This window comes from Diplotaxodon limnothrissa, linkage group LG19 (genome assembly GCF_057381915.1).
Source record: "Diplotaxodon limnothrissa isolate DT_005_m linkage group LG19, D_limnothrissa_male_GT1.1, whole genome shotgun sequence".
Taxonomy (NCBI): domain Eukaryota; kingdom Metazoa; phylum Chordata; class Actinopteri; order Cichliformes; family Cichlidae; genus Diplotaxodon; species Diplotaxodon limnothrissa.
The window spans coordinates 18522910-18549491 of NC_140614.1; the positions used below are offsets into that span (position 1 = coordinate 18522910).

Sequence of the window (26582 nt, forward strand, 5' to 3'; positions counted from 1 at the left end):
GGGCGTGAACACAAAGCGCGGACCCGCCGACAGATCAGAATCAGCGAGCTGTCGGCTTTCAGCCCCGACCGTGAGAAAGGCGACATCTAACTGATTCTGATCCGCGGGTCGCGCTGTGTGTTTAAGTCTATGTGCAGAATCCGTGTACCTGCTCTCATTTACTGTCTTAACTGTTTGGTGGTTCTTGAAATTTTGTGAGATGTCACCAGAGATCATTTCGGGCAAAATAAATTTATATTAAAAAATCGATTCAGGATTTTAATGAATCTTGTTATATTCCCTGCTCGCCTGACTATCTGAACACTATGAGCTTTCAGCCAAGTGGTGCCTCATATTTGGAACTCTTTCACACCACATTTGCATTATTGACCCCCTATCTCCAAAGCCAATGTTAAAACACATCTTATCAAGCGTTCCTATTCTCTTTGATTCTTTATTGCTGACTTTTTAATTATATGATGTTTTCCAACTGTTGGAACCTCTTGCATATTGTGATTTTGGTAGTTATTTCCCCAAAAGTTCATCTGGAAGTAGCGTTTTCAGTGGGATAAACATTTCATTACTCATCACAGTGACTTCTTTAGGTATTTAATTGCTTGTAAGGTGTCTTTGAGTGTCTTGAAAAGCACTTTGGTCTCAGAATCTCATCTCTGCTTTTCTGGTTCTGTTGGCTTCATCGGGTGATGGCCTCCAGCTCGCACTGGAACGGTTTGCAGCCGAGTGTGAAGCAGTGGGAATGAGAATCAGCACCTCCAAATCTGAGGCCATGGTCCTCATACGGAAAAGGGTGGAGTGCCCACTCCAGGTCCGGGACGAGTTCCTGCCCTAAGTGGAGGAGTTTGAGTATCTCGGGGTCTTGTTCGCGAGTGACGGGAGAAGGGAGCAGGAGATCAACAGACGGATTGGTGCTGCAGCCGCAGTGGACGCTGCACCAGTCTGTTGTGGTGAAGAGGGAGCTGAGTGTAAAAGCGAAGCTCTCAATTTACTAGTCGATCTACGACACTACCCTCACCTATGGTCACGAGCTGTGGGTACTAACCGAAAAAACAAGATCGCGGATGCAAGCAGCGGAAATGGACTTTCTCCAAAGGGTGGCCGGCCTCTTCCTCAGAGATAAGGTGAGAAGTTCAGTCATCCAAGAGGGGCTCAGAGTAAAGCTGCTGCTTCCTCCACATCGAAAGGAGTAACAGTTTTAATAATTTAGTAATGACACAACAGTAATTGCACAGCTTCACTTTACTTTCGGTCGTAAAACCAAAACTTGACGATGTTACTGTTTTATTGTAAATTTTGTGAATGGTTTTGTTGGGACGTATCAGTATAACTTTCTGACCAGTTTTATAGTCAAAAATATAACCATGTCAACAACAGGTCCAAACGACACTCATGTAGCCTACGTAGATTTTGCATAACATTGAAACTCATCAACCCGGTTGTACTAGTGTTTGTTGAGCCCAGAAGCAAGTTCTTTGTGATCTTCCAAGTACTGAACAACTACAGTGACTGGGCAGAAACAGTGATGTGTTTCAGCTTTTAAGAAGTATGTTTGGTCTCAAGAAAAGTAAAGTCAAAATTAAGGAAGGTGTTTTTGAAATCTTTTCCTAAAGTCCATGAACTAATGCTTAATGATGAGTTCAAAAGAAAAAGCCAGCTGAATTAAAAGCTTAGGAAGCATTCAAGCAGATAGTCCAGAATTTTCATGGCAATTACAGAACAGAGATTTATGCTAGACTTGTGTATAAGATCCTAAAAGCATATCAGGTACCAAATCTGGGAAATGTCAGTGATAAGGACACAGAATTGAGGATATTTTCAGGTAACGAGATTATTATTTGAGATGCATGAGATTTGCCTAGGTGCCTAGGTGAAGGAAGAAAAAAGCAATGGAGGCTAGATTGAAGACCAAATCAGGGAATAGACAGTTCATGCTTGCATCGAAATTATTGCCAGTACCACTACAGTATATGTAAACTCTAAAAGGTAACGATGGACTGCCTTCATAAGGGGTAACAATTTTATTACTCAGCAGTTGCTGAGTAATGTGAGACTGAGGTGGAAAAAAGGAGGTCTAGGTAACCCAAAATGATATCCTTTTTGTTTTCTTTTTAGCCATAAACATTGATTTTGCCAAACTTTATCCAAAATCATAACATTTCCTTTATCTCCGTTGTAGGTAGTTATAAACAAAGCATTTACATATCAACAGTCCTTAATCATATTTCGCAAATTTCATGTTCTGTTGACTGAATAATGATCATCTATCCAAAGTGTAGTCCATACTGTTTGTGCACAGTGTTTGGCAATGTGTTTACCCAATGGAATCTTTTAGAACATTCTCAGCATGTTTTGCTTCATCTGCTCTAATTTTCTTTTACTCCACCCAGTATATACCTGCTTCACCACTAACAGCGATCTTCAGTCTTCTCTCACAGAGTGAAGGAGTTCGAGAGGTGAGTTCAACCAGTTAAACATCTTTCTATGGCTTATCTTGCTTTCTGATATACTCTGTTATTAATTTATAATCACTATACAGAAGTAAGAAATAATCCATACTATTTAATCTTGCTTTTAGCTTTGGAGGGATTAAAAAGAAAATGTATGTATTGTGTATGTATAACATGTCATTCAAACGTCATACTTTTATGTTCTTTACTATTGAGTTTCTGTATCAACAATTCTTAGATCTAATGCACTGCAATAATTAAAATGCACTTTTATCACTTCATTTTTCTTTTCCAGTATCACTTTACATCTTTATCTAAAATAAAAATTAAATAATCTGAAAATCAACTGAGGGGCACAAAAAAAAAGTGAGAACTGAGTTCTCACGATGGGTGGCATAAGAATGTCAGTGCAAGTTCTGCTACTGTCATCTATTGGCATTGGTAAGTATCTCTGAACATTCAATTAGTCATTTAATAGAATATATATCCTTATCTAACACTTTTCTTTTTTATAAAAAAATCTATTGTATGTATGTCAGGACTGGTCTCTGCAACTGTAAGTGTTTTTTTTTTCAAGATTAAATAATTAAATCAAAAACAATGAAATGCAATGAAATACTGAATTAACATGTTCTTCTATAAATTTACATTACAGTCCAACACAACAGAAGGTAAGTTTTTTTTATACATATAAACCATATGCAATTTTATATGGATATAAAATAAAATGTCACCTTTTTCCTCTTTTAAAAGTTAATCCATTAACATCATTCTTATCCATTTTCCATTAATTATTAATTTGAAAATGTTAATACATGTGTTCATTCATTTTCTTTTTTGCATTTTATAGGACCAGGTTTATCTGAAAACAGGTAGGCATGCAAACTCAAATAACAATTTGTAGACATAATACATTCCAGGGATGTTATTTTAGTTAAAGATGACTTTATTATTCATTTCTGTTACCGTGTTTTTTCTTCTTTAAGCAAAGCCACCACTCATACCAACGGTTTCCAGGAAACTTGCCATGCAGCAAATCTACAAGATGCCATTCAAAGAGTAAGCCTTTTGGAATTAATTTGAGTAAAAAATGATAAATTCATCTTTAAACCTTAAATTATTAAATGTCACCACAAAGCATTGTTGATAAATGACTCCCCCTTGTGCTAAGTTACTGACAGTAACCCAGTCCTTTCACCTGGTCTATGTGTTCTTAGATCTCTGCTGCAGTGGACACACTGACAGGCGAGCTATCCTGTAAAAGGGGTAAAAATGCAAGCTTAACAGATGAAAAGTCGAGGATGGTGGAACAAAATCTCAGGCAGATTGTAGAGTCGACTTTACAAGTGTTCTTTGACCTGGTAAATGAGCTAATGCTTTACTTCAGTATAGTGTAGGTGTAAAACATGTAACAGCTTTTAAGAATGGTAAATGGCAAATTTGTCTTGTAACAGAACAACAATGTCCCTGGATTTGATGTTCTGGATATATTTGGAGTTCTGGACAGCCTTCGTTTGGGTAATGACAGTGACCCCGAATTCATCAGGCTGTGGTTCTCTGTGAAGATGATTCCTCTTTTGCCTTATGTCAATGGAAACTTCCTAAACCAGCTCAGCAAGCAGAACTTCAGCTGCACCTCTTTCCAAGAGATGTAAGTGAATAAATTCCATTTTACCAATTATTGCTGGTGACTGCTGTTAACTGCTTATGGAAATCATTAAAGACATAAACAATTTTAATTGAATATTCTAACATGTAACACATTTCTCACTGTGTATTGCATTGAATGTTGATGTCAGGGTCCCAAAGTCCACTGAAATCACTACTAAAAGGAAGAAAGAAATATGTGTATCACCTGATTGTTAAATTACAAGTCAGACCAAACAAGTTATGACTGTGTGACCCAGCTGTTGTAGAAGAGGCATAGACCTTAATATAAGGTGGTCGTTCGTGAAGCTGTTTTCTTTAAAATAAGAATGTTATATAATGATTCAAAAATTATGTAATTGAAAACAAGTCAATAGGAGAATTTCAACTGAAAATTGCTACCCACGATGTAAAACGCGGTTGGAAACTTTTCCAGACATGAAAAGACTGAGGTTAAAAGAGTTCACTATCCCATATTAGAATACCATATGAAATTAGCAAATTATCAAAGGAAATGAAAGTGTGGATGAATAAACGAAAGAAAAAAAGGTCTTATTCTGTGTAGAAGAGGTTGTGACAAAATGTACCAATTTGTTGATTACGATGATTTAAAATATCAATGGGATTTAAGTTTGAAATGTTTGTGATTGAATTATGTTGAATTTTGAATATGTTGAGTAATTAGTTATTGAAAGCTTTCTCTCAAATGTAGCATTCAGGCATTTGGAAGCCAAAAGGCATCCATGGACAGAGACACACAGCAAGCAGTCTTCACTTACTTCATCAAACCGTTCTTGTCAAGAAATGACTCAACAGGTAAAAGGAGAAACTCAAGCTCACTTTGGTTTTTCCATGACATCATGTGGTATATTACCCTGTCAATAACTTTCTTGCTTTTTCTGCAGATCCTGGCTGTGTCTCATCTATCACGGGGAGCCAAGCGTGGCTAAAGGCAAACCTTGGCGACTTCTCTGATTTTGCAACTGTGCAGGACTTGCAAGCCTTCAATCCTAATTTGTCCACTGTGAGTGCCAACTGCAGATGTACATCTTCCTGTAAACGGAATTCTTTTACCCAGAACATTTCCATGACTGCTGTCTTATATTATGCTGGTTCTCTTTTGTAGGCTGAATTGTTGTCAGTCCTCAGTCCTTCTCAGGTGGCACAGCTGGTACTGAGTTTGGGAGCCTCCAATAACACAGATTTGATTGATCGTGTGTTTGAGCGACTGCAAGAGGGCAACGCTCTAAAAAATGTGGATGGATTCCTCACACAACTGACAGCCAATGGACAGGTATGCTAGGCTTCTAAAAGGGTGAAGGAGGACAATCCTGGTGTTTTATTCCAGCAGGATAAGACAGAATAAGACATTTGCTAAACCGCTACACAAGTCTTCAAGGAGTCTATCATAGAAAAGAATTGCTTGCAGCCTTTGTGCTGTGTTGTATGAGTACATTTGCAACATGCAGTCTCTGTATTGCTTAGCTTCTTTTCCACCTCAATTTCACAGATGCCAATTTTCCAGCCTGTTGTGAGAGATCGGATCATGAATACGACCTTCATCATCATCAGTCCACATTTCTCCACTTTCACGACAAATGACTATGAACTTTGGTTCCATGTGAAACTGATTCCTATCCTTGCCAGTTTTACTCCAGAAATGCTCATAAACGCAACCACAAAAATCAGCTGCATGAACTACCAAGTCATGTGAGTAGCTTTCTTGGAGCAATCAAGATTTTGTTGCAAATGAAAATGACAATAGTGACAAAGAACAGCATGAGAACGTTTTCTTTCAACTGTTGCAGTGTGAGTGGGTTGGCTTTAGTTATCCAGGAGATGTCACTGTACAGACGGCAAGAGATCACACATGGTCTGCTGGGCTATCTAAGAAATGCTGAAAATGCCATCAATGAGCCAGGTAGGGCAGACATAGGGTGCGTTATGTGCTTTCCAGTGTGAAATGTCTTGAAAAGCACTCAGACAAAAAACTTGCCCACAAATTCTTTCATGTCTACCTGTCAGAAACCTTCCTAAATTGAGCACATCCTAACTTTTGTTTGCATGCCTTAGCTTGCAGGCAACAAAATGAGAGTGATGCCCAATGGGTTAAAGCAAATCTGGGTCCATTCGTCCAATATACAGCGTACTCTGACCTCAAAGACTTCAACATCTCTACGGTAAGCCCTACATTGCACTTCTAGTCCTCCCTTAAGAACAGGAAAACAAAATTGTAGACTTAAGAAGACAAACACAGGAGTTTATTTTGCCATATAAAAAATACAAGCAAATCATAGAGCACACTTTCTTTGGTTGCAAACTGTAATCCTTTACCCACAGCATTGGTCATTACTGCTGTCTGATATTATGTTGATTCCCTGTTGTAGGCTGGATTGTTGTCAACGCTCAATCCCTCTGAGGTGGCACAGCTGCTACTGAGCTCTGGAGCCTCAAATAACACAGATTTTATTGATCTTGTGTTTGAACAACTTGAACAGGGCAACGCTCTAAAAAATGTGGATGAATTCCTGACACAGCTGACAGCCAATGGACAGGTAGGCTAGCCTCCTAAAAGGGTGAAGGAGGACAATGCGGATATTTGATTCCAGAAGTAAATACAGAATAACACATCGGTCTCAACCGCTACATCCATTGTTGGCTATTGTATCTTAGAAAACAAATGGTTACAGCCTTTGTACCATGTTGTATGGGTGTACTTCCAACATGCAATCTCACATTTGCTTATGTCTTTTTCCACTTTAATATGACAGACCCCACATTTCCAGCCTGTTGTGAGAGATCGGGTCATGAATACGACCTTCATCATCATCAGTCCACATTTCTCCACTTTCACGACAAACGACTATGAACTTTGGTTCCATGTGAAACTGATTCCTATCCTTGCCAGTTTTACTCCAGAAATGCTCATAAACGCAACCACAAAAATCAGCTGCACGAACTACCAAGTCATGTGAGTAGCTTTCTTGGAGCAATCAAGATTTTGTTGTAAATGAAAATGACAATAGTGACAAAGAACAGCATGAGAACGTTTTCTTTCAACTGTTGCAGTGTGAGTGGGTTGGCTTTAGTTATCCAGGAGATGCCACTGTACAGACGGCAAGAGATCACACATGGTCTGCTGGGCTACCTAAGAAATGCTGACAATGCCATCAATGAGCCAGGTAGGGCAGACATAGGGTGTGTTATGTGCTTTCCAGTGTGAAATGTCTAGAAAAGCACTCAGACAAAAAACTTAAATTCTTTCATGTCTACCAGTCAGAAACCTTCCTAAATTGAGCACATCTTAAGTTTTGTCTGCGTGTCTTAGCTTGCAGGCAACAAAATGAGAGCGATGCCCAATGGGTTAAAGCAAATCTGGGTCCATTCATCCAATATTCAGCGTACTCTGACCTCAAAGACTTCAACATCTCTACGGTAATCTTCATATTACTCTTCCTGTCTTTCTTGAGAATAGCAAAGCAAAATTCTGGAAATTATACAAAAGACATGCATTTCATGAATTCTACTTTTTTGTATCCATAGCTGACAGTTCTGGACGTTCTTTCACCATCGCAGAAGGCTGAACTAATCCTAGATCCAAACAGTGGTGCTTTAAACGATGCACATGTTGTAAGGGAGGTGTTGACAAGCTTGACAGAGACCAGTGATTATGAGCAGCTCAACCAATTCTTCCAGGCTTTTGCAAACATCAACAAGCAGGTGAATTCTCCTTGGTAACCTTACCTCAGTGCAAACATCAACAAATGTTAACAGTGTTCTTTCATAAGCCTGCTCAAGTGTTTAACTCAAAATGATCCATTTCTGATATGCTTCATGCCTTGAGGCATCCCTGCTGTACAGAAGTACAAAGATTTAGTTTAGATAAGCTCCCCCTCACCTCCACATTTCCACAAAGACTTCAGGACTTCCTCTCTGACCTTATTATGATCCCCTTCTCTTTTCAGAGAAATGTCACCTTCATCCAAAATCCAGATGTGCGAGACACCATTTTGAACCTGACCTTGACAGCCCTTGCTCCTCAGCTTAAAGACTTTCAGCCAGAAGACTATCAACAGTGGTTCCAGGTTTATTTGGTTCCTGTGATGGCGAGCATCCTTCCTAGCAGCTTGCGGGTGATCCCCAGTAACATCACCTGTGAATCCTACCAGGCTATGTAAGATATTTCTGATATCCACAGTTAGACATTTGGGTGTGCACAATGCCAAGCTGAGGCTCCTGACAAGTCACAATGAATTCTTTTCTTCCTTTAGATACGATGGTCTTGCGCAGAGTTTGGCAGCATTGCCACTGGACCTTTCACAGGGCGTGAGATCAAGCAAGCAGTACCTCCAGGACACATTCCCACGTATGTGGCAAATAGGCTTTCCTGACTAAACTTTTCTCAAAAGCCCAGTACCAGCACTGTAATGACTACTCCATTGATTTATTTCCTTTCTTTTTCTTCCCAAACAGGCTGCTCAGTTCCAGCTTCCTTTGTGGTAAGATTAGTTTTTTGGGGTGTGTGTGTGTGTGTGTGTGTGTGTGTGTGTGTGGGGGGGGGGGTGGGGGGGTGGGGGGGTGTCTTGCATGGGTTATCCAATAGTTGATCCAGGTTTGGCACACTAATTGGGCCAACTGTGACAAAGTCAAGGTATTTACACTTGAAGAAGATGTTTCCACTATACTAACAATCATATTTTCTTTGTCTTCAGTGCAAGGTGACCCCAGTTCATGGTAAGTCTGTCTAAAAGTAGACATTTCAACTCTAAGGATACAAATGTATTCTGAAGGACTATTATCTGACACACAACCATTCTCTTTTCACAGTGAATCTCATTTGTGATGGAGTTGATGGGTGGGTGAAATGCCGTTTTGTTCAATGTTGATTCTGTCTAGGTAAAATTCGTTAACACAGTGCAATTAAGGGGACATTGGATTTCAATTTATTGTGTTTTTTCCACAGTTCAAAACTTGAACAAATCCTGTCAGCTGGCAATTCCTCGGCAGCCCTGTGCAATTTCACCATCACAGAACATGCCTGTTCCTCTGTAAGATTCCTTTTTAAACTCCAAAAACAGAACATGGATTTTGCCCCATTATGGTCCTGAGACAAATCTCCATGAGCTCTGACAAAATGGCTGTATTCTTTGTCAATTTTCTTTTTCAAGGCTCCCTATCTCACATCCAGCAACTTGGTCACACTGCTGAACTGCACACTGAAAAGCCAAAACATATACCCAGTAGAAGTCTGGAAGCTTTTCTTCCAAAAAGCCTCTGCTGTACTGGACCAGGCCCTTGAGACATTTGCTAACATGGTAAGTACAAAATCACATTTTCACAATATTGCCGTTTCCCTGCGTGAAATTTGGGTCCACCTACAATTATTTTTCTGCCAATTCAAGGCCAGCAACAACACTTACCCGACCTCATCAAATGTGCTCGAGGCTCTTGGAGAAGTGAGAATTGACAACTTCAACCAGGCACAACTACAGAGTGAGGAGTTCATTACCAGCTGGTTCAAAACAAAGATCCGTCCGTTTCTGGCCGTTCCATCTTTCAACTTCCTATTTTGCCTTAGCTCCAAAAACTTCAGCTGCCAGACATACCAGACTGTGTAAGTAAATATGAGACATATTGCTCTATTCTGCAAACTTGCAGTTGACTAGAAGTTTAGATGTTGAAAGCTTTCTCTCAAATGTAGCATTCAGGCATTTGGAAGCCAAAAGGCATCCATGGACAGAGACACACAGCAAGCAGTCTTCACTCACTTCATCAAACCGTTCTTGTCAAGAAATGACTCAACAGGTAAAAGGAGAAACTCAAGCTCACTTTGGTTTTTCCATGACAACATGTGGTATATTACCCTGTCAATAACTTTCTTGCTTTTTCTGCAGATCCTGGCTGTGTCTCATCTATCACGGGGAGCCAAGCGTGGCTAAAGGCAAACCTTGGCGACTTCTCTGATTTTGCAACTGTGCAGGACTTGCAAGCCTTCAATCCTAATTTGTCCACTGTGAGTGCCAACTGCAGATGTACATCTTCCTGTAAACGGAATTCTTTTACCCAGAACATTTCCATGACTGCTGTCTTATATTATGCTGGTTCTCTTTTGTAGGCTGAATTGTTGTCAGTCTTTAGTCCTTCTCAGATGGCACAGCTGGTACTGAGTTTGGGAGCCTCCAATAACACAGATTTGATTGATCGTGTGTTTGAGCGACTGCAAGAGGGCAACGCTCTAAAAAACGTGGATGGATTCCTCACACAACTGACAGCCAATGGACAGGTATGCTAGGCTTCTAAAAGGGTGAAGGAGGACAATCCTGGTGTTTTATTCCAGCAGGATAAGACAGAATAAGACATTTGCTAAACCGCTACACAAGTCTTCAAGGAGTCTATCATAGAAAAGAATTGCTTGCAGCCTTTGTACCATGTTGTATGAGTACATTTGCAACATGCAGTCTCTGTATTGCTTAGCTTCTTTTCCACCTCAATTTCACAGATGCCAATTTTCCAGCCTGTTGTGAGAGATCGGGTCATGAATACGACCTTCATCATCATCAGTCCACATTTCTCCACTTTCACGACAAACGACTATGAACTTTGGTTCCATGTGAAACTGATTCCTATCCTTGCCAGTTTTACTCCAGAAATGCTGATAAACACAACCACAAAAATCAGCTGCACAAACTACCAAGTCATGTGAGTAGCTTTCTTGGAGCAATCAAGATTTTGTTGCAAATGAAAATGACAATAGTGACAAAGAACAGCATGAGAACGTTTTCTTTCAACTGTTGCAGTGTGAGTGGGTTGGCTTTAGTTATCCAGGAGATGCCACTGTACAGACGGCAAGAGATCACACATGGTCTGCTGGGCTATCTAAGAAATGCTGAAAATGCCATCAATGAGCCAGGTAGGGCAGACATAGGGTGCGTTATGTGCTTTCCAGTGTGAAATGTCTTGAAAAGCACTCAGACAAAAAACTTGCCCACAAATTCTTTCATGTCTACCAGTCAGAAACCTTCCTAAATTGAGCACATCCTAACTTTTGTTTGCATGCCTTAGCTTGCAGGCAACAAAATGAGAGTGATGCCCAATGGGTTAAAGCAAATCTGGGTCCATTCGTCCAATATACAGCGTACTCTGACCTCAAAGACTTCAACATCTCTACGGTAAGCCCTACATTGCACTTCTAGTCCTCCCTTAAGAACAGGAAAACAAAATTGTAGACTTAAGAAGACAAACACAGGAGTTTATTTTGCCATATCAAAAAGTACAAGCAAATCATAGAGCACACTTTCTTTGGTTGCAAACTGTAATCCTTTACCCACAGCATTGGTCATTACTGCTGTCTGATATTATGTTGATTCCCTGTTGTAGGCTGGATTGTTGTCGACGCTCAATCCCTCTGAGGTGGCACAGCTGCTACTGAGCTCTGGAGCCTCAAATAACACAGATTTTATTGATCTTGTGTTTGAACAACTTGAACAGGGCAACGCTCTAAAAAATGTGGATGAATTCCTGACACAGCTGACAGCCAATGGACAGGTAGGCTAGCCTCCTAAAAGGGTGAAGGAGGACAATGCGGATATTTGATTCCAGAAGTAAACAGAATAAAACATCGGTCTCAACCGCTACATCCATTGTTGGCTATTGTATCTTAGAAAACAAATGGTTACAGCCTTTGTACCATGTTGTATGGGTGTACTTCCAACATGCAATCTCACATTTGCTTATGTCTTTTTCCACTTTAATATGACAGACCCCACATTTCCAGCCTGTTGTGAGAGATCGGGTCATGAATACGACCTTCATCATCATCAGTCCACATTTCTCCACTTTCACGACAAACGACTATGAACTTTGGTTCCATGTGAAACTGATTCCTATCCTTGCCAGTTTTACTCCAGAAATGCTCATAAACGCAACCACAACCATCAGCTGCACAAACTACCAAGTCATGTGAGTAGCTTTCTTGGAGCAATCAAGATTTTGTTGCAAATGAAAATGATAATAGTGACAAAGAACAGCATGAGAACGTTTTCTTTCAACTGTTGCAGTGTGAGTGGGTTGGCTTTAGTTATCCAGGAGATGTCACTGTACAGACGGCAAGAGATCACACATGGTCTGCTGGGCTACCTAAGAAATGCTGACAATGCCATCAATGAGCCAGGTAGGGCAAACATAGGGTGCGTTATGTGCTTTCCAGTGTGAAATGTCTTGAAAAGCACTCAGACAAAAAACTTGCCCACAAATTCTTTCATGTCTACCTGTCAGAAACTTTCCTAAATTGAGCACATCCTAACTTTTGTTTGCATGCCTTAGCTTGCAGGCAACAAAATGAGAGTGATGCCCAATGGGTTAAAGCAAAGCTGGGTCCATTCGTCCAATATACAGCGTACTCTGACCTCAAAGACTTCAACATCTCTACGGTAAGCCCTACATTGCACTTCTAGTCCTCCCTTAAGAACAGGAAAACAAAATTGTAGACTTAAGAAGACAAACACAGGAGTTTATTTTGCCATATAAAAAATACAAGCAAATCATAGAACACACTTTCTTTGGTTGCAAACTGTAATCCTTTACCCACAGCATTGGTCATTACTGCTGTCTGATATTATGTTGATTCCCTGTTGTAGGCTGGATTGTTGTCAACGCTCAATCCCTCTGAGGTGGCACAGCTGCTACTGAGCTCTGGAGCCTCAAATAACACAGATTTTATTGATCTTGTGTTTGAACAACTTGAACAGGGCAACGCTCTAAAAAATGTGGATGAATTCCTGACACAGCTGACAGCCAATGGACAGGTAGGCTAGCCTCCTAAAAGGGTGAAGGAGGACAATGCGGATATTTGATTCCAGAAGTAAATACAGAATAACACATCGGTCTCAACCGCTACATCCATTGTTGGCTATTGTATCTTAGAAAACAAATGGTTACAGCCTTTGTACCATGTTGTATGGGTGTACTTCCAACATGCAATCTCACATTTGCTTATGTCTTTTTCCACTTTAATATGACAGACCCCACATTTCCAGCCTGTTGTGAGAGATCGGGTCATGAATACGACCTTCATCATCATCAGTCCACATTTCTCCACTTTCACGACAAACGACTATGAACTTTGGTTCCATGTGAAACTGATTCCTATCCTTGCCAGTTTTACTCCAGAAATGCTCATAAACGCAACCACAAAAATCAGCTGCACGAACTACCAAGTCATGTGAGTAGCTTTCTTGGAGCAATCAAGATTTTGTTGTAAATGAAAATGACAATAGTGACAAAGAACAGCATGAGAACGTTTTCTTTCAACTGTTGCAGTGTGAGTGGGTTGGCTTTAGTTATCCAGGAGATGCCACTGTACAGACGGCAAGAGATCACACATGGTCTGCTGGGCTACCTAAGAAATGCTGACAATGCCATCAATGAGCCAGGTAGGGCAGACATAGGGTGCGTTATGTGCTTTCCAGTGTGAAATGTCTAGAAAAGCACTCAGACAAAAAACTTAAATTCTTTCATGTCTACCAGTCAGAAACCTTCCTAAATTGAGCACATCTTAAGTTTTGTCTGCGTGTCTTAGCTTGCAGGCAACAAAATGAGAGCGATGCCCAATGGGTTAAAGCAAATCTGGGTCCATTCATCCAATATTCAGCGTACTCTGACCTCAAAGACTTCAACATCTCTACGGTAATCTTCATATTACTCTTCCTGTCTTTCTTGAGAATAGCAAAGCAAAATTCTGGAAATTATACAAAAGACATGCATTTCATGAATTCTACTTTTTTGTATCCATAGCTGACAGTTCTGGACGTTCTTTCACCATCGCAGAAGGCTGAACTAATCCTAGATCCAAACAGTGGTGCTTTAAACGATGCACATGTTGTAAGGGAGGTGTTGACAAGCTTGACAGAGACCAGTGATTATGAGCAGCTCAACCAATTCTTCCAGGCTTTTGCAAACATCAACAAGCAGGTGAATTCTCATTGGTAACCTTACCTCAGTGCAAACATCAACAAATGTTAACAGTGTTCTTTCATAAGCCTGCTCAAGTGTTTAACTCAAAATGATCCATTTCTGATATGCTTCATGCCTTGAGGCATCCCTGCTGTACAGAAGTACAAAGATTTAGTTTAGATAAGCTCCCCCTCACCTCCACATTTCCACAAAGACTTCAGGACTTCCTCTCTGACCTTATTATGATCCCCTTCTCTTTTCAGAGAAATGTCACCTTCATCCAAAATCCAGATGTGCGAGACACCATTTTGAACCTGACCTTGACAGCCCTTGCTCCTCAGCTTAAAGACTTTCAGCCAGAAGACTATCAACAGTGGTTCCAGGTTTATTTGGTTCCTGTGATGGCGAGCATCCTTCCTAGCAGCTTGCGGGTGATCCCCAGTAACATCACCTGTGAATCCTACCAGGCTATGTAAGATATTTCTGATATCCACAGTTAGACATTTGGGTGTGCACAATGCCAAGCTGAGGCTCCTGACAAGTCACAATGAATTCTTTTCTTCCTTTAGATACGATGGTCTTGCGCAGAGTTTGGCAGCATTGCCACTGGACCTTTCACAGGGCGTGAGATCAAGCAAGCAGTACCTCCAGGACACATTCCCACGTATGTGGCAAATAGGCTTTCCTGACTAAACTTTTCTCAAAAGCCCAGTACCAGCACTGTAATGACTACTCCATTGATTTATTTCCTTTCTTTTTCTTCCCAAACAGGCTGCTCAGTTCCAGCTTCCTTTGTGGTAAGATTAGTTTTTTGGGGTGTGTGTGTGTGTGTGTGTGTGTGTGTGTGTGTGTGTGGGGGGTGGGGGGGTGGGGGGGTGTCTTGCATGGGTTATCCAATAGTTGATCCAGGTTTGGCACACTAATTGGGCCAACTGTGACAAAGTCAAGGTATTTACACTTGAAGAAGATGTTTCCACTATACTAACAATCATATTTTCTTTGTCTTCAGTGCAAGGTGACCCCAGTTCATGGTAAGTCTGTCTAAAAGTAGACATTTCAACTCTAAGGATACAAATGTATTCTGAAGGACTATTATCTGACACACAACCATTCTCTTTTCACAGTGAATCTCATTTGTGATGGAGTTGATGGGTGGGTGAAATGCCGTTTTGTTCAATGTTGATTCTGTCTAGGTAAAATTCGTTAACACAGTGCAATTAAGGGGACATTGGATTTCAATTTATTGTGTTTTTTCCACAGTTCAAAACTTGAACAAATCCTGTCAGCTGGCAATTCCTCGGCAGCCCTGTGCAATTTCACCATCACAGAACATGCCTGTTCCTCTGTAAGATTCCTTTTTAAACTCCAAAAACAGAACATGGATTTTGCCCCATTATGGTCCTGAGACAAATCTCCATGAGCTCTGACAAAATGGCTGTATTCTTTGTCAATTTTCTTTTTCAAGGCTCCCTATCTCACATCCAGCAACTTGGTCACACTGCTGAACTGCACACTGAAAAGCCAAAACATATACCCAGTAGAAGTCTGGAAGCTTTTCTTCCAAAAAGCCTCTGCTGTACTGGACCAGGCCCTTGAGACATTTGCTAACATGGTAAGTACAAAATCACATTTTCACAATATTGCCGTTTCCCTGCGTGAAGTTTGGGTCCAGCTACAATTATTTTTCTGCCAATTCAAGGCCAGCAACAACACTTACCCGACCTCGTCAAATGTGCTCGAGGCTCTTGGAGAAGTGAGAATTGACAACTTCAACCAGGCACAACTACAGAGTGAGGAGTTCATTACCAGCTGGTTCAAAACAAAGATCCGTCCGTTTCTGGCCGTTCCATCTTTCAACTTCCTATTTTGCCTTAGCTCCAAAAACTTCAGCTGCCAGACATACCAGACTGTGTAAGTAAATATGAGACATATTGCTCTATTCTGCAAACTTGCAGTTGACTAGAAGTTTAGATGTTGAAAGCTTTCTCTCAAATGTAGCATTCAGGCATTTGGAAGCCAAAAGGCATCCATGGACAGAGACACACAGCAAGCAGTCTTCACTCACTTCATCAAACCGTTCTTGTCAAGAAATGACTCAACAGGTAAAAGGAGAAACTCAAGCTCACTTTGGTTTTTCCATGACAACATGTGGTATATTACCCTGTCAATAACTTTCTTGCTTTTTCTGCAGATCCTGGCTGTGTCTCATCTATCACGGGGAGCCAAGCGTGGCTAAAGGCAAACCTTGGCGACTTCTCTGATTTTGCAACTGTGCAGGACTTGCAAGCCTTCAATCCTAATTTGTCCACTGTGAGTGCCAACTGCAGATGTACATCTTCCTGTAAACGGAATTCTTTTACCCAGAACATTTCCATGACTGCTGTCTTATATTATGCTGGTTCTCTTTTGTAGGCTGAATTGTTGTCAGTCTTTAGTCCTTCTCAGATGGCACAGCTGGTACTGAGTTTGGGAGCCTCCAATAACACAGATTTGATTGATCGTGTGTTTGAGCGACTGCAAGAGGGCAACGCTCTAAAAAACGTGGATGGATTCCTCACACAACTGACAGCCAATGGACAGGTATGCTAGGCTTCTAAAAGGGTGAAGGAGGACAATCCTGGTGTTTTATTCCAGCAGGATAAGACAGAATAAGACATTTGCTAAACCGCTACACAAGTCTTCAAGGAGTCTATCATAGAAAAGAATTGCTTGCAGCCTTTGTACCATGTTGTATGAGTACATTTGCAACATGCAGTCTCTGTATTGCTTAGCTTCTTTTCCACCTCAATTTCACAGATGCCAATTTTCCAGCCTGTTGTGAGAGATCGGGTCATGAATACGACCTTCATCATCATCAGTCCACATTTCTCCACTTTCACGACAAACGACTATGAACTTTGGTTCCATGTGAAACTGATTCCTATCCTTGCCAGTTTTACTCCAGAAATGCTGATAAACACAACCACAAAAATCAGCTGCACAAACTACCAAGTCATGTGAGTAGCTTTCTTGGAGCAATCAAGATTTTGTTGCAAATGAAAATGACAATAGTGACAAAGAACAGCATGAGAACGTTTTCTTTCAACTGTTGCAGTGTGAGTGGGTTGGCTTTAGTTATCCAGGAGATGCCACTGTACAGACGGCAAGAGATCACACATGGTCTGCTGGGCTATCTAAGAAATGCTGAAAATGCCATCAATGAGCCAGGTAGGGCAGACATAGGGTGCGTTATGTGCTTTCCAGTGTGAAATGTCTTGAAAAGCACTCAGACAAAAAACTTGCCCACAAATTCTTTCATGTCTACCAGTCAGAAACCTTCCTAAATTGAGCACATCCTAACTTTTGTTTGCATGCCTTAGCTTGCAGGCAACAAAATGAGAGTGATGCCCAATGGGTTAAAGCAAATCTGGGTCCATTCGTCCAATATACAGCGTACTCTGACCTCAAAGACTTCAACATCTCTACGGTAAGCCCTACATTGCACTTCTAGTCCTCCCTTAAGAGCAGGAAAACAAAATTGTAGACTTAAGAAGACAAACACAGGAGTTTATTTTGCCATATCAAAAAGTACAAGCAAATCATAGAGCACACTTTCTTTGGTTGCAAACTGTAATCCTTTACCCACAGCATTGGTCATTACTGCTGTCTGATATTATGTTGATTCCCTGTTGTAGGCTGGATTGTTGTCGACGCTCAATCCCTCTGAGGTGGCACAGCTGCTACTGAGCTCTGGAGCCTCAAATAACACAGATTTTATTGATCTTGTGTTTGAACAACTTGAACAGGGCAACGCTCTAAAAAATGTGGATGAATTCCTGACACAGCTGACAGCCAATGGACAGGTAGGCTAGCCTCCTAAAAGGGTGAAGGAGGACAATGCGGATATTTGATTCCAGAGATAAACAGAATAAAAAATCGGTCTCAACCGCTACATCCATTGTTGGCTATTGTATCTTAGAAAACAAATGGTTACAGCCTTTGTACCATGTTGTATGAGTGTACTTCAAACATGCAATCTCACATTTGCTTATGTCTTTTTCCACTTTAATATGACAGACCCCACATTTCCAGCCTGTTGTGAGAGATCGGGTCATGAATACGACCTTCATCATCATCAGTCCACATTTCTCCACTTTCACGACAAACGACTATGAACTTTGGTTCCATGTGAAACTGATTCCTATCCTTGCCAGTTTTACTCCAGAAATGCTGATAAACACAACCACAACCATCAGCTGCACAAACTACCAAGTCATGTGAGTAGCTTTCTTGGAGCAATCAAGATTTTGTTGTAAATGAAAATGACAATAGTGACAAAGAACAGCATGAGAACGTTTTCTTTCAACTGTTGCAGTGTGAGTGGGTTGGCTTTAGTTATCCAGGAGATGCCACTGTATAGACGGCAAGAGATCACACATGGTCTGCTGGGCTACCTAAGAAATGCTGACAATGCCATCAATGAGCCAGGTAGGGCAGACATAGGGTGCGTTATGTGCTTTCCAGTGTGAAATGTCTTGAAAAGCACTCAGACAAAAAACTTGCCCACAAATTCTTTCATGTCTACCAGTCAGAAACCTTCCTAAATTGAGCACATCCTAACTTTTGTTTGCATGCCTTAGCTTGCAGGCAACAAAATGAGAGTGATGCCCAATGGGTTAAAGCAAATCTGGGTCCATTCGTCCAATATACAGCGTACTCTGACCTCAAAGACTTCAACATCTCTACGGTAAGCCCTACATTGCACTTCTAGTCCTCCCTTAAGAGCAGAAAAACAAAATTGTAGACTTAAGAAGACAAACACAGGAGTTTATTTTGCCATATAAAAAATACAAGCAAATCATAGAGCACACTTTCTTTGGTTGCAAACTGTAATCCTTTACCCACAGCATTGGTCATTACTGCTGTCTGATATTATGTTGATTCCCTGTTGTAGGCTGGATTGTTGTCAACGCTCAATCCCTCTGAGGTGGCACAGCTGCTACTGAGCTCTGGAGCCTCAAATAACACAGATTTTATTGATCTTGTGTTTGAACAACTTGAACAGGGCAACGCTCTAAAAAATGTGGATGAATTCCTGACACAGCTGACAGCCAATGGACAGGTAGGCTAGCCTCCTAAAAGGGTGAAGGAGGACAATGCGGATATTTGATTCCAGAAGTAAATACAGAATAAAACATCGGTCTCAACCGCTACATCCATTGTTGGCTATTGTATCTTAGAAAACAAATGGTTACAGCCTTTGTACCATGTTGTATGAGTGTACTTCCAACATGCAATCTCACATTTGCTTATGTCTTTTTCCACTTTAACATGACAGAGCCCACATTTCCAGCCTGTTGTGAGAGATCGGGTCATGAATACGACCTTCATCATCATCAGTCCACATTTCTCCACTTTCACGACAAACGACTATGAACTTTGGTTCCATGTGAAACTGATTCCTATCCTTGCCAGTTTTACTCCAGAAATGCTGATAAACACAACCACAAAAATCAGCTGCACGAACTACCAAGTCATGTGAGTAGCTTTCTTGGAGCAATCAAGATTTTGTTGTAACAGAAAATGACAATAGTGACAAAGAACAGCATGAGAACGTTTTCTTTCAACTGTTGCAGTGTGAGTGGGTTGGCTTTAGTTATCCAGGAGATGCCACTGTACAGACGGCAAGAGATCACACATGGTCTGCTGGGCTACCTAAGAAATGCTGACAATGCCATCAATGAGCCAGGTAGGGCAGACATAGGGTGTGTTATGTGCTTTCCAGTGTGAAATGTCTAGAAAAGCACTCAGACAAAAAACTTAAATTCTTTCATGTCTACCAGTCACAAACCTTCCTAAATTGAGCACATCTTAAGTTTTGTCTGCGTGTCTTAGCTTGCAGGCAACAAAATGAGAGTGATGCCCAATGGGTTAAAGCAAATCTGGGTCCATTCATCCAATATTCAGCGTACTCTGACCTCAAAGACTTCAACATCTCTACGGTAATCTTCATATTACTCTTCCTGTCTTTCTTGAGAATAGCAAAGCAAAATTCTGGAAATTATACAAAAGACATGCATTTCATGAATTCTACTTTTTTGTATCCATAGCTGACAGTTCTGGATGTTCTTTCACCATCGCAGAAGGCTGAACTAATCCTAGATCCAAACAGTGGTGCTTTAAACAATGCAAATGTTGTAAGGGAGGTGTTGACAAGCTTGACAGAGACCAGTGATTATGAGCAGCTCAACCAATTCTTCCAGGCTTTTGCAAACATCAACAAGCAGGTGAATTCTCGTTGGTAACCTTACCTCAGTGCAAACATCAACAAATGTTAACAGTGTTCTTTCATAAGCCTGCTCAAGTGTTTAACTCAAAATGATCCATTTCTGATATGCTTCATGCCTTGAGGCATCCCTGCTGTACAGAAGTACAAAGATTTAGTTTAGATAAGCTCCCCCTCACCTCCACATTTCCACAAAGACTTCAGGACTTCCTCTCTGACCTTATTATGATCCCCTTCTCTTTTCAGAGAAATGTCACCTTCATCCAAAATCCAGATGTGCGAGACACCATTTTGAACCTGACCTTGACAGCCCTTGCTCCTCAGCTTAAAGACTTTCAGCCAGAAGACTATCAACAGTGGTTCCAGGTTTATTTGGTTCCTGTGATGGCGAGCATCCTTCCTAGCAGCTTGCGGGTGATCCCCAGTAACATCACCTGTGAATCCTACCAGGCTATGTAAGATATTTCTGATATCCACAGTTAGACATTTGGGTGTGCACAATGCCAAGCTGAGGCTCCTGACAAGTCACAATGAATTCTTTTCTTCCTTTAGATACGATGGTCTTGCGCAGAGTTTGGCAGCATTGCCACTGGACCTTTCACAGGGCGTGAGATCAAGCAAGCAGTACCTCCAGGACACATTCCCACGTATGTGGCAAATAGGCTTTCCTGACTAAACTTTTCTCAAAAGCCCAGTACCAGCACTGTAATGACTACTCCATTGATTTGTTTCCTTTCTTTTTCTTCCCAAACAGGCTGCTCAGTTCCAGCTTCCTTTGTGGTAAGATTAGTTTTTTGGGGGGTGTGTGTGTGTTGGGGGGGGGGGGGGGTGTCTTACATGGGTTATCCAATAGTTGATCCAGGTTTGGCACACTAATTGGGCCAACTGTGACAAAGTCAAGGTATTTACACTTGAAGAAGATGTTTCCACTATACTAACAATCATATTTTCTTTGTCTTCAGTGCAAGGTGACCCCAGTTCATGGTGAGTCTGTCTAAAAGTAGACATTTCAACTCTAAGGATATAAATGCATTCTGAAGGACTATTATCTGACACACAACCATTCTCTTTTCACAGTGAATCTCATTTGTGATGGAGTTGATGGGTGGGTGAAATGCCGTTTTGTTCAATGTTGATTCTGTCTAGGTAAAATTCGTTAACACAGTGCAAATAAGGGGGCATTGGATTTCAATTTATTGTGTTTTTTCCACAGTTCAAAACTTGAACAAATCCTGTCAGCTGGCAATTCCTCGGCAGCCCTGTGCAATTTCACCATCACAGAACATGCCTGTTCCTCTGTAAGATTCCTTTTTAAACTCCAAAAACAGAACATGGATTTTGCCCCATTATGGTTCTGAGACAAATCTCCATGAGCTCTGACAAAATGGCTGTATTCTTTGTCAATTTTCTTTTTCAAGGCTCCCTATCTCACATCCAGCAACTTGGTCACACTGCTGAACTGCACACTGAAAAGCCAAAACATATACCCAGTAGAAGTCTGGAAGCTTTTCTTCCAAAAAGCCTCTGCTGTACTGGACCAGGCCCTTGAGACATTTGCTAACATGGTAAGTACAAAATCACATTTTCACAATATTGCCGTTTCCCTGCGTGAAGTTTGGGTCCAGCTACAATTATTTTTCTGCCAATTCAAGGCCAGCAACAACACTTACCCGACCTCGTCAAATGTGCTCGAGGCTCTTGGAGAAGTGAGAATTGACAACTTCAACCAGGCACAACTACAGAGTGAGGAGTTCATTACCAGCTGGTTCAAAACAAAGATCCGTCCGTTTCTGGCCGTTCCATCTTTCAACTTCCTATTTTGCCTTAGCTCCAAAAACTTCAGCTGCCAGACATACCAGACTGTGTAAGTAAATATGAGACATATTGCTCTATTCTGCAAACTTGCAGTTGACTAGAAGTTTAGATGTTGAAAGCTTTCTCTCAAATGTAGCATTCAGGCATTTGGAAGCCAAAAGGCATCCATGGACAGAGACACACAGCAAGCAGTCTTCACTCACTTCATCAAACCGTTCTTGTCAAGAAATGACTCAACAGGTAAAAGGAGAAACTCAAGCTCACTTTGGTTTTTCCATGACAACATGTGGTATATTACCCTGTCAATAACTTTCTTGCTTTTTCTGCAGATCCTGGCTGTGTCTCATCTATCACGGGGAGCCAAGCGTGGCTAAAGGCAAACCTTGGCGACTTCTCTGATTTTGCAACTGTGCAGGACTTGCAAGCCTTCAATCCTAATTTGTCCACTGTGAGTGCCAACTGCAGATGTACATCTTCCTGTAAACGGAATTCTTTTACCCAGAACATTTCCATGACTGCTGTCTTATATTATGCTGGTTCTCTTTTGTAGGCTGAATTGTTGTCAGTCTTTAGTCCTTCTCAGATGGCACAGCTGGTACTGAGTTTGGGAGCCTCCAATAACACAGATTTGATTGATCGTGTGTTTGAGCGACTGCAAGAGGGCAACGCTCTAAAAAATGTGGATGGATTCCTCACACAACTGACAGCCAATGGACAGGTATGCTAGGCTTCTAAAAGGGTGAAGCAGGACAATCCTGGTGTTTTATTCCAGCAGGATAAGACAGAATAAGACATTTGCTAAACCGCTACACAAGTCTTCAAGGAGTCTATCATAGAAAAGAATTGCTTGCAGCCTTTGTACCATGTTGTATGAGTACATTTGCAACATGCAGTCTCTGTATTGCTTAGCTTCTTTTCCACCTCAATTTCACAGATGCCAATTTTCCAGCCTGTTGTGAGAGATCGGGTCATGAATACGACCTTCATCATCATCAGTCCACATTTCTCCACTTTCACGACAAACGACTATGAACTTTGGTTCCATGTGAAACTGATTCCTATCCTTGCCAGTTTTACTCCAGAAATGCTGATAAACACAACCACAAAAATCAGCTGCACAAACTACCAAGTCATGTGAGTAGCTTTCTTGGAGCAATCAAGATTTTGTTGCAAATGAAAATGACAATAGTGACAAAGAACAGCATGAGAACGTTTTCTTTCAACTGTTGCAGTGTGAGTGGGTTGGCTTTAGTTATCCAGGAGATGCCACTGTACAGACGGCAAGAGATCACACATGGTCTGCTGGGCTATCTAAGAAATGCTGAAAATGCCATCAATGAGCCAGGTAGGGCAGACATAGGGTGCGTTATGTGCTTTCCAGTGTGAAATGTCTTGAAAAGCACTCAGACAAAAAACTTGCCCACAAATTCTTTCATGTCTACCAGTCAGAAACCTTCCTAAATTGAGCACATCCTAACTTTTGTTTGCATGCCTTAGCTTGCAGGCAACAAAATGAGAGTGATGCCCAATGGGTTAAAGCAAATCTGGGTCCATTCGTCCAATATACAGCGTACTCTGACCTCAAAGACTTCAACATCTCTACGGTAAGCCCTACATTGCACTTCTAGTCCTCCCTTAAGAGCAGGAAAACAAAATTGTAGACTTAAGAAGACAAACACAGGAGTTTATTTTGCCATATCAAAAAGTACAAGCAAATCATAGAACACACTTTCTTTGGTTGCAAACTGTAATCCTTTACCCACAGCATTGGTCATTACTGCTGTCTGATATTATGTTGATTCCCTGTTGTAGGCTGGATTGTTGTCGACGCTCAATCCCTCTGAGGTGGCACAGCTGCTACTGAGCTCTGGAGCCTCAAATAACACAGATTTTATTGATCTTGTGTTTGAACAACTTGAACAGGGCAACGCTCTAAAAAATGTGGATGAATTCCTGACACAGCTGACAGCCAATGGACAGGTAGGCTAGCCTCCTAAAAGGGTGAAGGAGGACAATGCGGATATTTGATTCCAGAGATAAACAGAATAAAAAATCGGTCTCAACCGCTACATCCATTGTTGGCTATTGTATCTTAGAAAACAAATGGTTACAGCCTTTGTACCATGTTGTATGAGTGTACTTCAAACATGCAATCTCACATTAGCTTATGTCTTTTTCCACTTTAATATGACAGACCCCACATTTCCAGCCTGTTGTGAGAGATCGGGTCATGAATACGACCTTCATCATCATCAGTCCACATTTCTCCACTTTCACGACAAACGACTATGAACTTTGGTTCCATGTGAAACTGATTCCTATCCTTGCCAGTTTTACTCCAGAAATGCTGATAAACACAACCACAACCATCAGCTGCACAAACTACCAAGTCATGTGAGTAGCTTTCTTGGAGCAATCAAGATTTTGTTGTAAATGAAAATGACAATAGTGACAAAGAACAGCATGAGAATGTTTTCTTTCAACTGTTGCAGTGTGAGTGGGTTGGCTTTAGTTATCCAGGAGATGCCACTGTACAGACGGCAAGAGATCACACATGGTCTGCTGGGCTACCTAAGAAATGCTGACAATGCCATCAATGAGCCAGGTAGGGCAGACATAGGGTGCGTTATGTGCTTTCCAGTGTGAAATGTCTTGAAAAGCACTCAGACAAAAAACTTGCCCACAAATTCTTTCATGTCTACCAGTCAGAAACCTTCCTAAATTGAGCACATCCTAACTTTTGTTTGCATGCCTTAGCTTGCAGGCAACAAAATGAGAGCGATGCCCAATGGGTTAAAGCAAAGCTGGGTCCATTCGTCCAATATACAGCGTACTCTGACCTCAAAGACTTCAACATCTCTACGGTAAGCCCTACATTGCACTTCTAGTCCTCCCTTAAGAGCAGAAAAACAAAATTGTAGACTTAAGAAGACAAACACAGGAGTTTATTTTGCCATATAAAAAATACAAGCAAATCATAGAGCACACTTTCTTTGGTTGCAAACTGTAATCCTTTACCCACAGCATTGGTCATTACTGCTGTCTGATATTATGTTGATTCCTTGTTGTAGGCTGGATTGTTGTCGACGCTCAATCCCTCTGAGGTGGCACAGCTGCTACTGAGCTCTGGAGCCTCAAATAACACAGATTTTATTGATCTTGTGTTTGAACAACTTGAACAGGGCAATGCTCTAAAAAATGTGGATGAATTCCTGACACAGCTGACAGCCAATGGACAGGTAGGCTAGCCTCCTAAAAGGGTGAAGGAGGACAATGCGGATATTTGATTCCAGAAGTAAATACAGAATAAAACATCGGTCTCAACCGCTACATCTATTGTTGGCTATTGTATCTTAGAAAACAAATGGTTACAGCCTTTGTACCATGTTGTATGAGTGTACTTCCAACATGCAATCTCACATTTGCTTATGTCTTTTTCCACTTTAATATGACAGACCCCACATTTCCAGCCTGTTGTGAGAGATCGGGTCATGAATACGACCTTCATCATCATCAGTCCACATTTCTCCACTTTCACGACAAACGACTATGAACTTTGGTTCCATGTGAAACTGATTCCTATCCTTGCCAGTTTTACTCCAGAAATGCTGATAAACACAACCACAACCATCAGCTGCACGAACTACCAAGTCATGTGAGTAGCTTTCTTGGAGCAATCAAGATTTTGTTGTAACAGAAAATGACAATAGTGACAAAGAACAGCATGAGAACGTTTTCTTTCAACTGTTGCAGTGTGAGTGGGTTGGCTTTAGTTATCCAGGAGATGCCACTGTACAGACGGCAAGAGATCACACATGGTCTGCTGGGCTACCTAAGAAATGCTGACAATGCCATCAATGAGCCAGGTAGGGCAGACATAGGGTGTGTTATGTGCTTTCCAGTGTGAAATGTCTAGAAAAGCACTCAGACAAAAAACTTAAATTCTTTCATGTCTACCAGTCAGAAACCTTCCTAAATTGAGCACATCTTAACTTTTGTCTGCATGTCTTAGCTTGCAGGCAACAAAATGAGAGCGATGCCCAATGGGTTAAAGCAAATCTGGGTCCATTCATTCAATATTCAGCGTACTCTGACCTCAAAGACTTCAACATCTCTACGGTAATCTTCATATTACTCTTCCTGTCTTTCTTGAGAATAGCAAGGCAAAATTCTGGAAATTATACAAAAGACATGCATTTCATGAATTCTACTTTTTTGTATCCATAGCTGACAGTTCTGGACGTTCTTTCACCATCGCAGAAGGCTGAACTAATCCTAGATCCAAACAGTGGTGCTTTAAACAATGCAAATGTTGTAAGGGAGGTGTTGACAAGCTTGACAGAGACCAGTGATTATGAGCAGCTCAACCAATTCTTCCAGGCTTTTGCAAACATCAACAAGCAGGTGAATTCTCCTTGGTAACCTTACCTCAGTGCAAACATCAACAAATGTTAACAGTG

General features: G+C 41.2%; 1 protein-coding gene across 1 annotated transcript in view; it reads left to right on the forward strand.

The window, feature by feature from the left end:
- The first annotated feature begins 2830 nt into the window (after positions 1-2830).
- The window catches only part of LOC146612006 (uncharacterized), a 30211-nt gene continuing 6459 nt past the window's right edge, over positions 2831-26582 (forward strand). Inside the window, exons 1-87 of the mRNA XM_085342467.1 lie at positions 2831-2885; positions 2984-3000; positions 3100-3115; positions 3295-3316; positions 3431-3503; positions 3662-3805; positions 3899-4095; positions 4804-4907; positions 4997-5115; positions 5218-5385; positions 5602-5801; positions 5900-6012; positions 6165-6271; positions 6479-6646; positions 6863-7062; positions 7161-7273; positions 7420-7526; positions 7635-7811; positions 8057-8265; positions 8363-8457; positions 8565-8590; positions 8804-8825; positions 8919-8946; positions 9055-9139; positions 9260-9406; positions 9494-9705; positions 9793-9896; positions 9986-10104; positions 10207-10374; positions 10591-10790; positions 10889-11001; positions 11154-11260; positions 11469-11636; positions 11851-12050; positions 12149-12261; positions 12414-12520; positions 12728-12895; positions 13112-13311; positions 13410-13522; positions 13669-13775; positions 13884-14060; positions 14306-14514; positions 14612-14706; positions 14814-14839; positions 15052-15073; positions 15167-15194; positions 15303-15387; positions 15508-15654; positions 15742-15953; positions 16041-16144; positions 16234-16352; positions 16455-16622; positions 16839-17038; positions 17137-17249; positions 17402-17508; positions 17717-17884; positions 18099-18298; positions 18397-18509; positions 18662-18768; positions 18976-19143; positions 19360-19559; positions 19658-19770; positions 19917-20023; positions 20132-20308; positions 20554-20762; positions 20860-20954; positions 21062-21087; positions 21270-21291; positions 21385-21412; positions 21521-21605; positions 21726-21872; positions 21960-22171; positions 22259-22362; positions 22452-22570; positions 22673-22840; positions 23057-23256; positions 23355-23467; positions 23620-23726; positions 23935-24102; positions 24317-24516; positions 24615-24727; positions 24880-24986; positions 25194-25361; positions 25578-25777; positions 25876-25988; positions 26135-26241; positions 26350-26526. Of these exons, the coding sequence (XP_085198593.1) occupies positions 2831-2885; positions 2984-3000; positions 3100-3115; positions 3295-3316; positions 3431-3503; positions 3662-3805; positions 3899-4095; positions 4804-4907; positions 4997-5115; positions 5218-5385; positions 5602-5801; positions 5900-6012; positions 6165-6271; positions 6479-6646; positions 6863-7062; positions 7161-7273; positions 7420-7526; positions 7635-7811; positions 8057-8265; positions 8363-8457; positions 8565-8590; positions 8804-8825; positions 8919-8946; positions 9055-9139; positions 9260-9406; positions 9494-9705; positions 9793-9896; positions 9986-10104; positions 10207-10374; positions 10591-10790; positions 10889-11001; positions 11154-11260; positions 11469-11636; positions 11851-12050; positions 12149-12261; positions 12414-12520; positions 12728-12895; positions 13112-13311; positions 13410-13522; positions 13669-13775; positions 13884-14060; positions 14306-14514; positions 14612-14706; positions 14814-14839; positions 15052-15073; positions 15167-15194; positions 15303-15387; positions 15508-15654; positions 15742-15953; positions 16041-16144; positions 16234-16352; positions 16455-16622; positions 16839-17038; positions 17137-17249; positions 17402-17508; positions 17717-17884; positions 18099-18298; positions 18397-18509; positions 18662-18768; positions 18976-19143; positions 19360-19559; positions 19658-19770; positions 19917-20023; positions 20132-20308; positions 20554-20762; positions 20860-20954; positions 21062-21087; positions 21270-21291; positions 21385-21412; positions 21521-21605; positions 21726-21872; positions 21960-22171; positions 22259-22362; positions 22452-22570; positions 22673-22840; positions 23057-23256; positions 23355-23467; positions 23620-23726; positions 23935-24102; positions 24317-24516; positions 24615-24727; positions 24880-24986; positions 25194-25361; positions 25578-25777; positions 25876-25988; positions 26135-26241; positions 26350-26526 (11064 nt within the window). The remainder of the gene's footprint in view (positions 2886-2983; positions 3001-3099; positions 3116-3294; positions 3317-3430; positions 3504-3661; positions 3806-3898; positions 4096-4803; positions 4908-4996; positions 5116-5217; positions 5386-5601; positions 5802-5899; positions 6013-6164; positions 6272-6478; positions 6647-6862; positions 7063-7160; positions 7274-7419; positions 7527-7634; positions 7812-8056; positions 8266-8362; positions 8458-8564; positions 8591-8803; positions 8826-8918; positions 8947-9054; positions 9140-9259; positions 9407-9493; positions 9706-9792; positions 9897-9985; positions 10105-10206; positions 10375-10590; positions 10791-10888; positions 11002-11153; positions 11261-11468; positions 11637-11850; positions 12051-12148; positions 12262-12413; positions 12521-12727; positions 12896-13111; positions 13312-13409; positions 13523-13668; positions 13776-13883; positions 14061-14305; positions 14515-14611; positions 14707-14813; positions 14840-15051; positions 15074-15166; positions 15195-15302; positions 15388-15507; positions 15655-15741; positions 15954-16040; positions 16145-16233; positions 16353-16454; positions 16623-16838; positions 17039-17136; positions 17250-17401; positions 17509-17716; positions 17885-18098; positions 18299-18396; positions 18510-18661; positions 18769-18975; positions 19144-19359; positions 19560-19657; positions 19771-19916; positions 20024-20131; positions 20309-20553; positions 20763-20859; positions 20955-21061; positions 21088-21269; positions 21292-21384; positions 21413-21520; positions 21606-21725; positions 21873-21959; positions 22172-22258; positions 22363-22451; positions 22571-22672; positions 22841-23056; positions 23257-23354; positions 23468-23619; positions 23727-23934; positions 24103-24316; positions 24517-24614; positions 24728-24879; positions 24987-25193; positions 25362-25577; positions 25778-25875; positions 25989-26134; positions 26242-26349; positions 26527-26582) is intronic.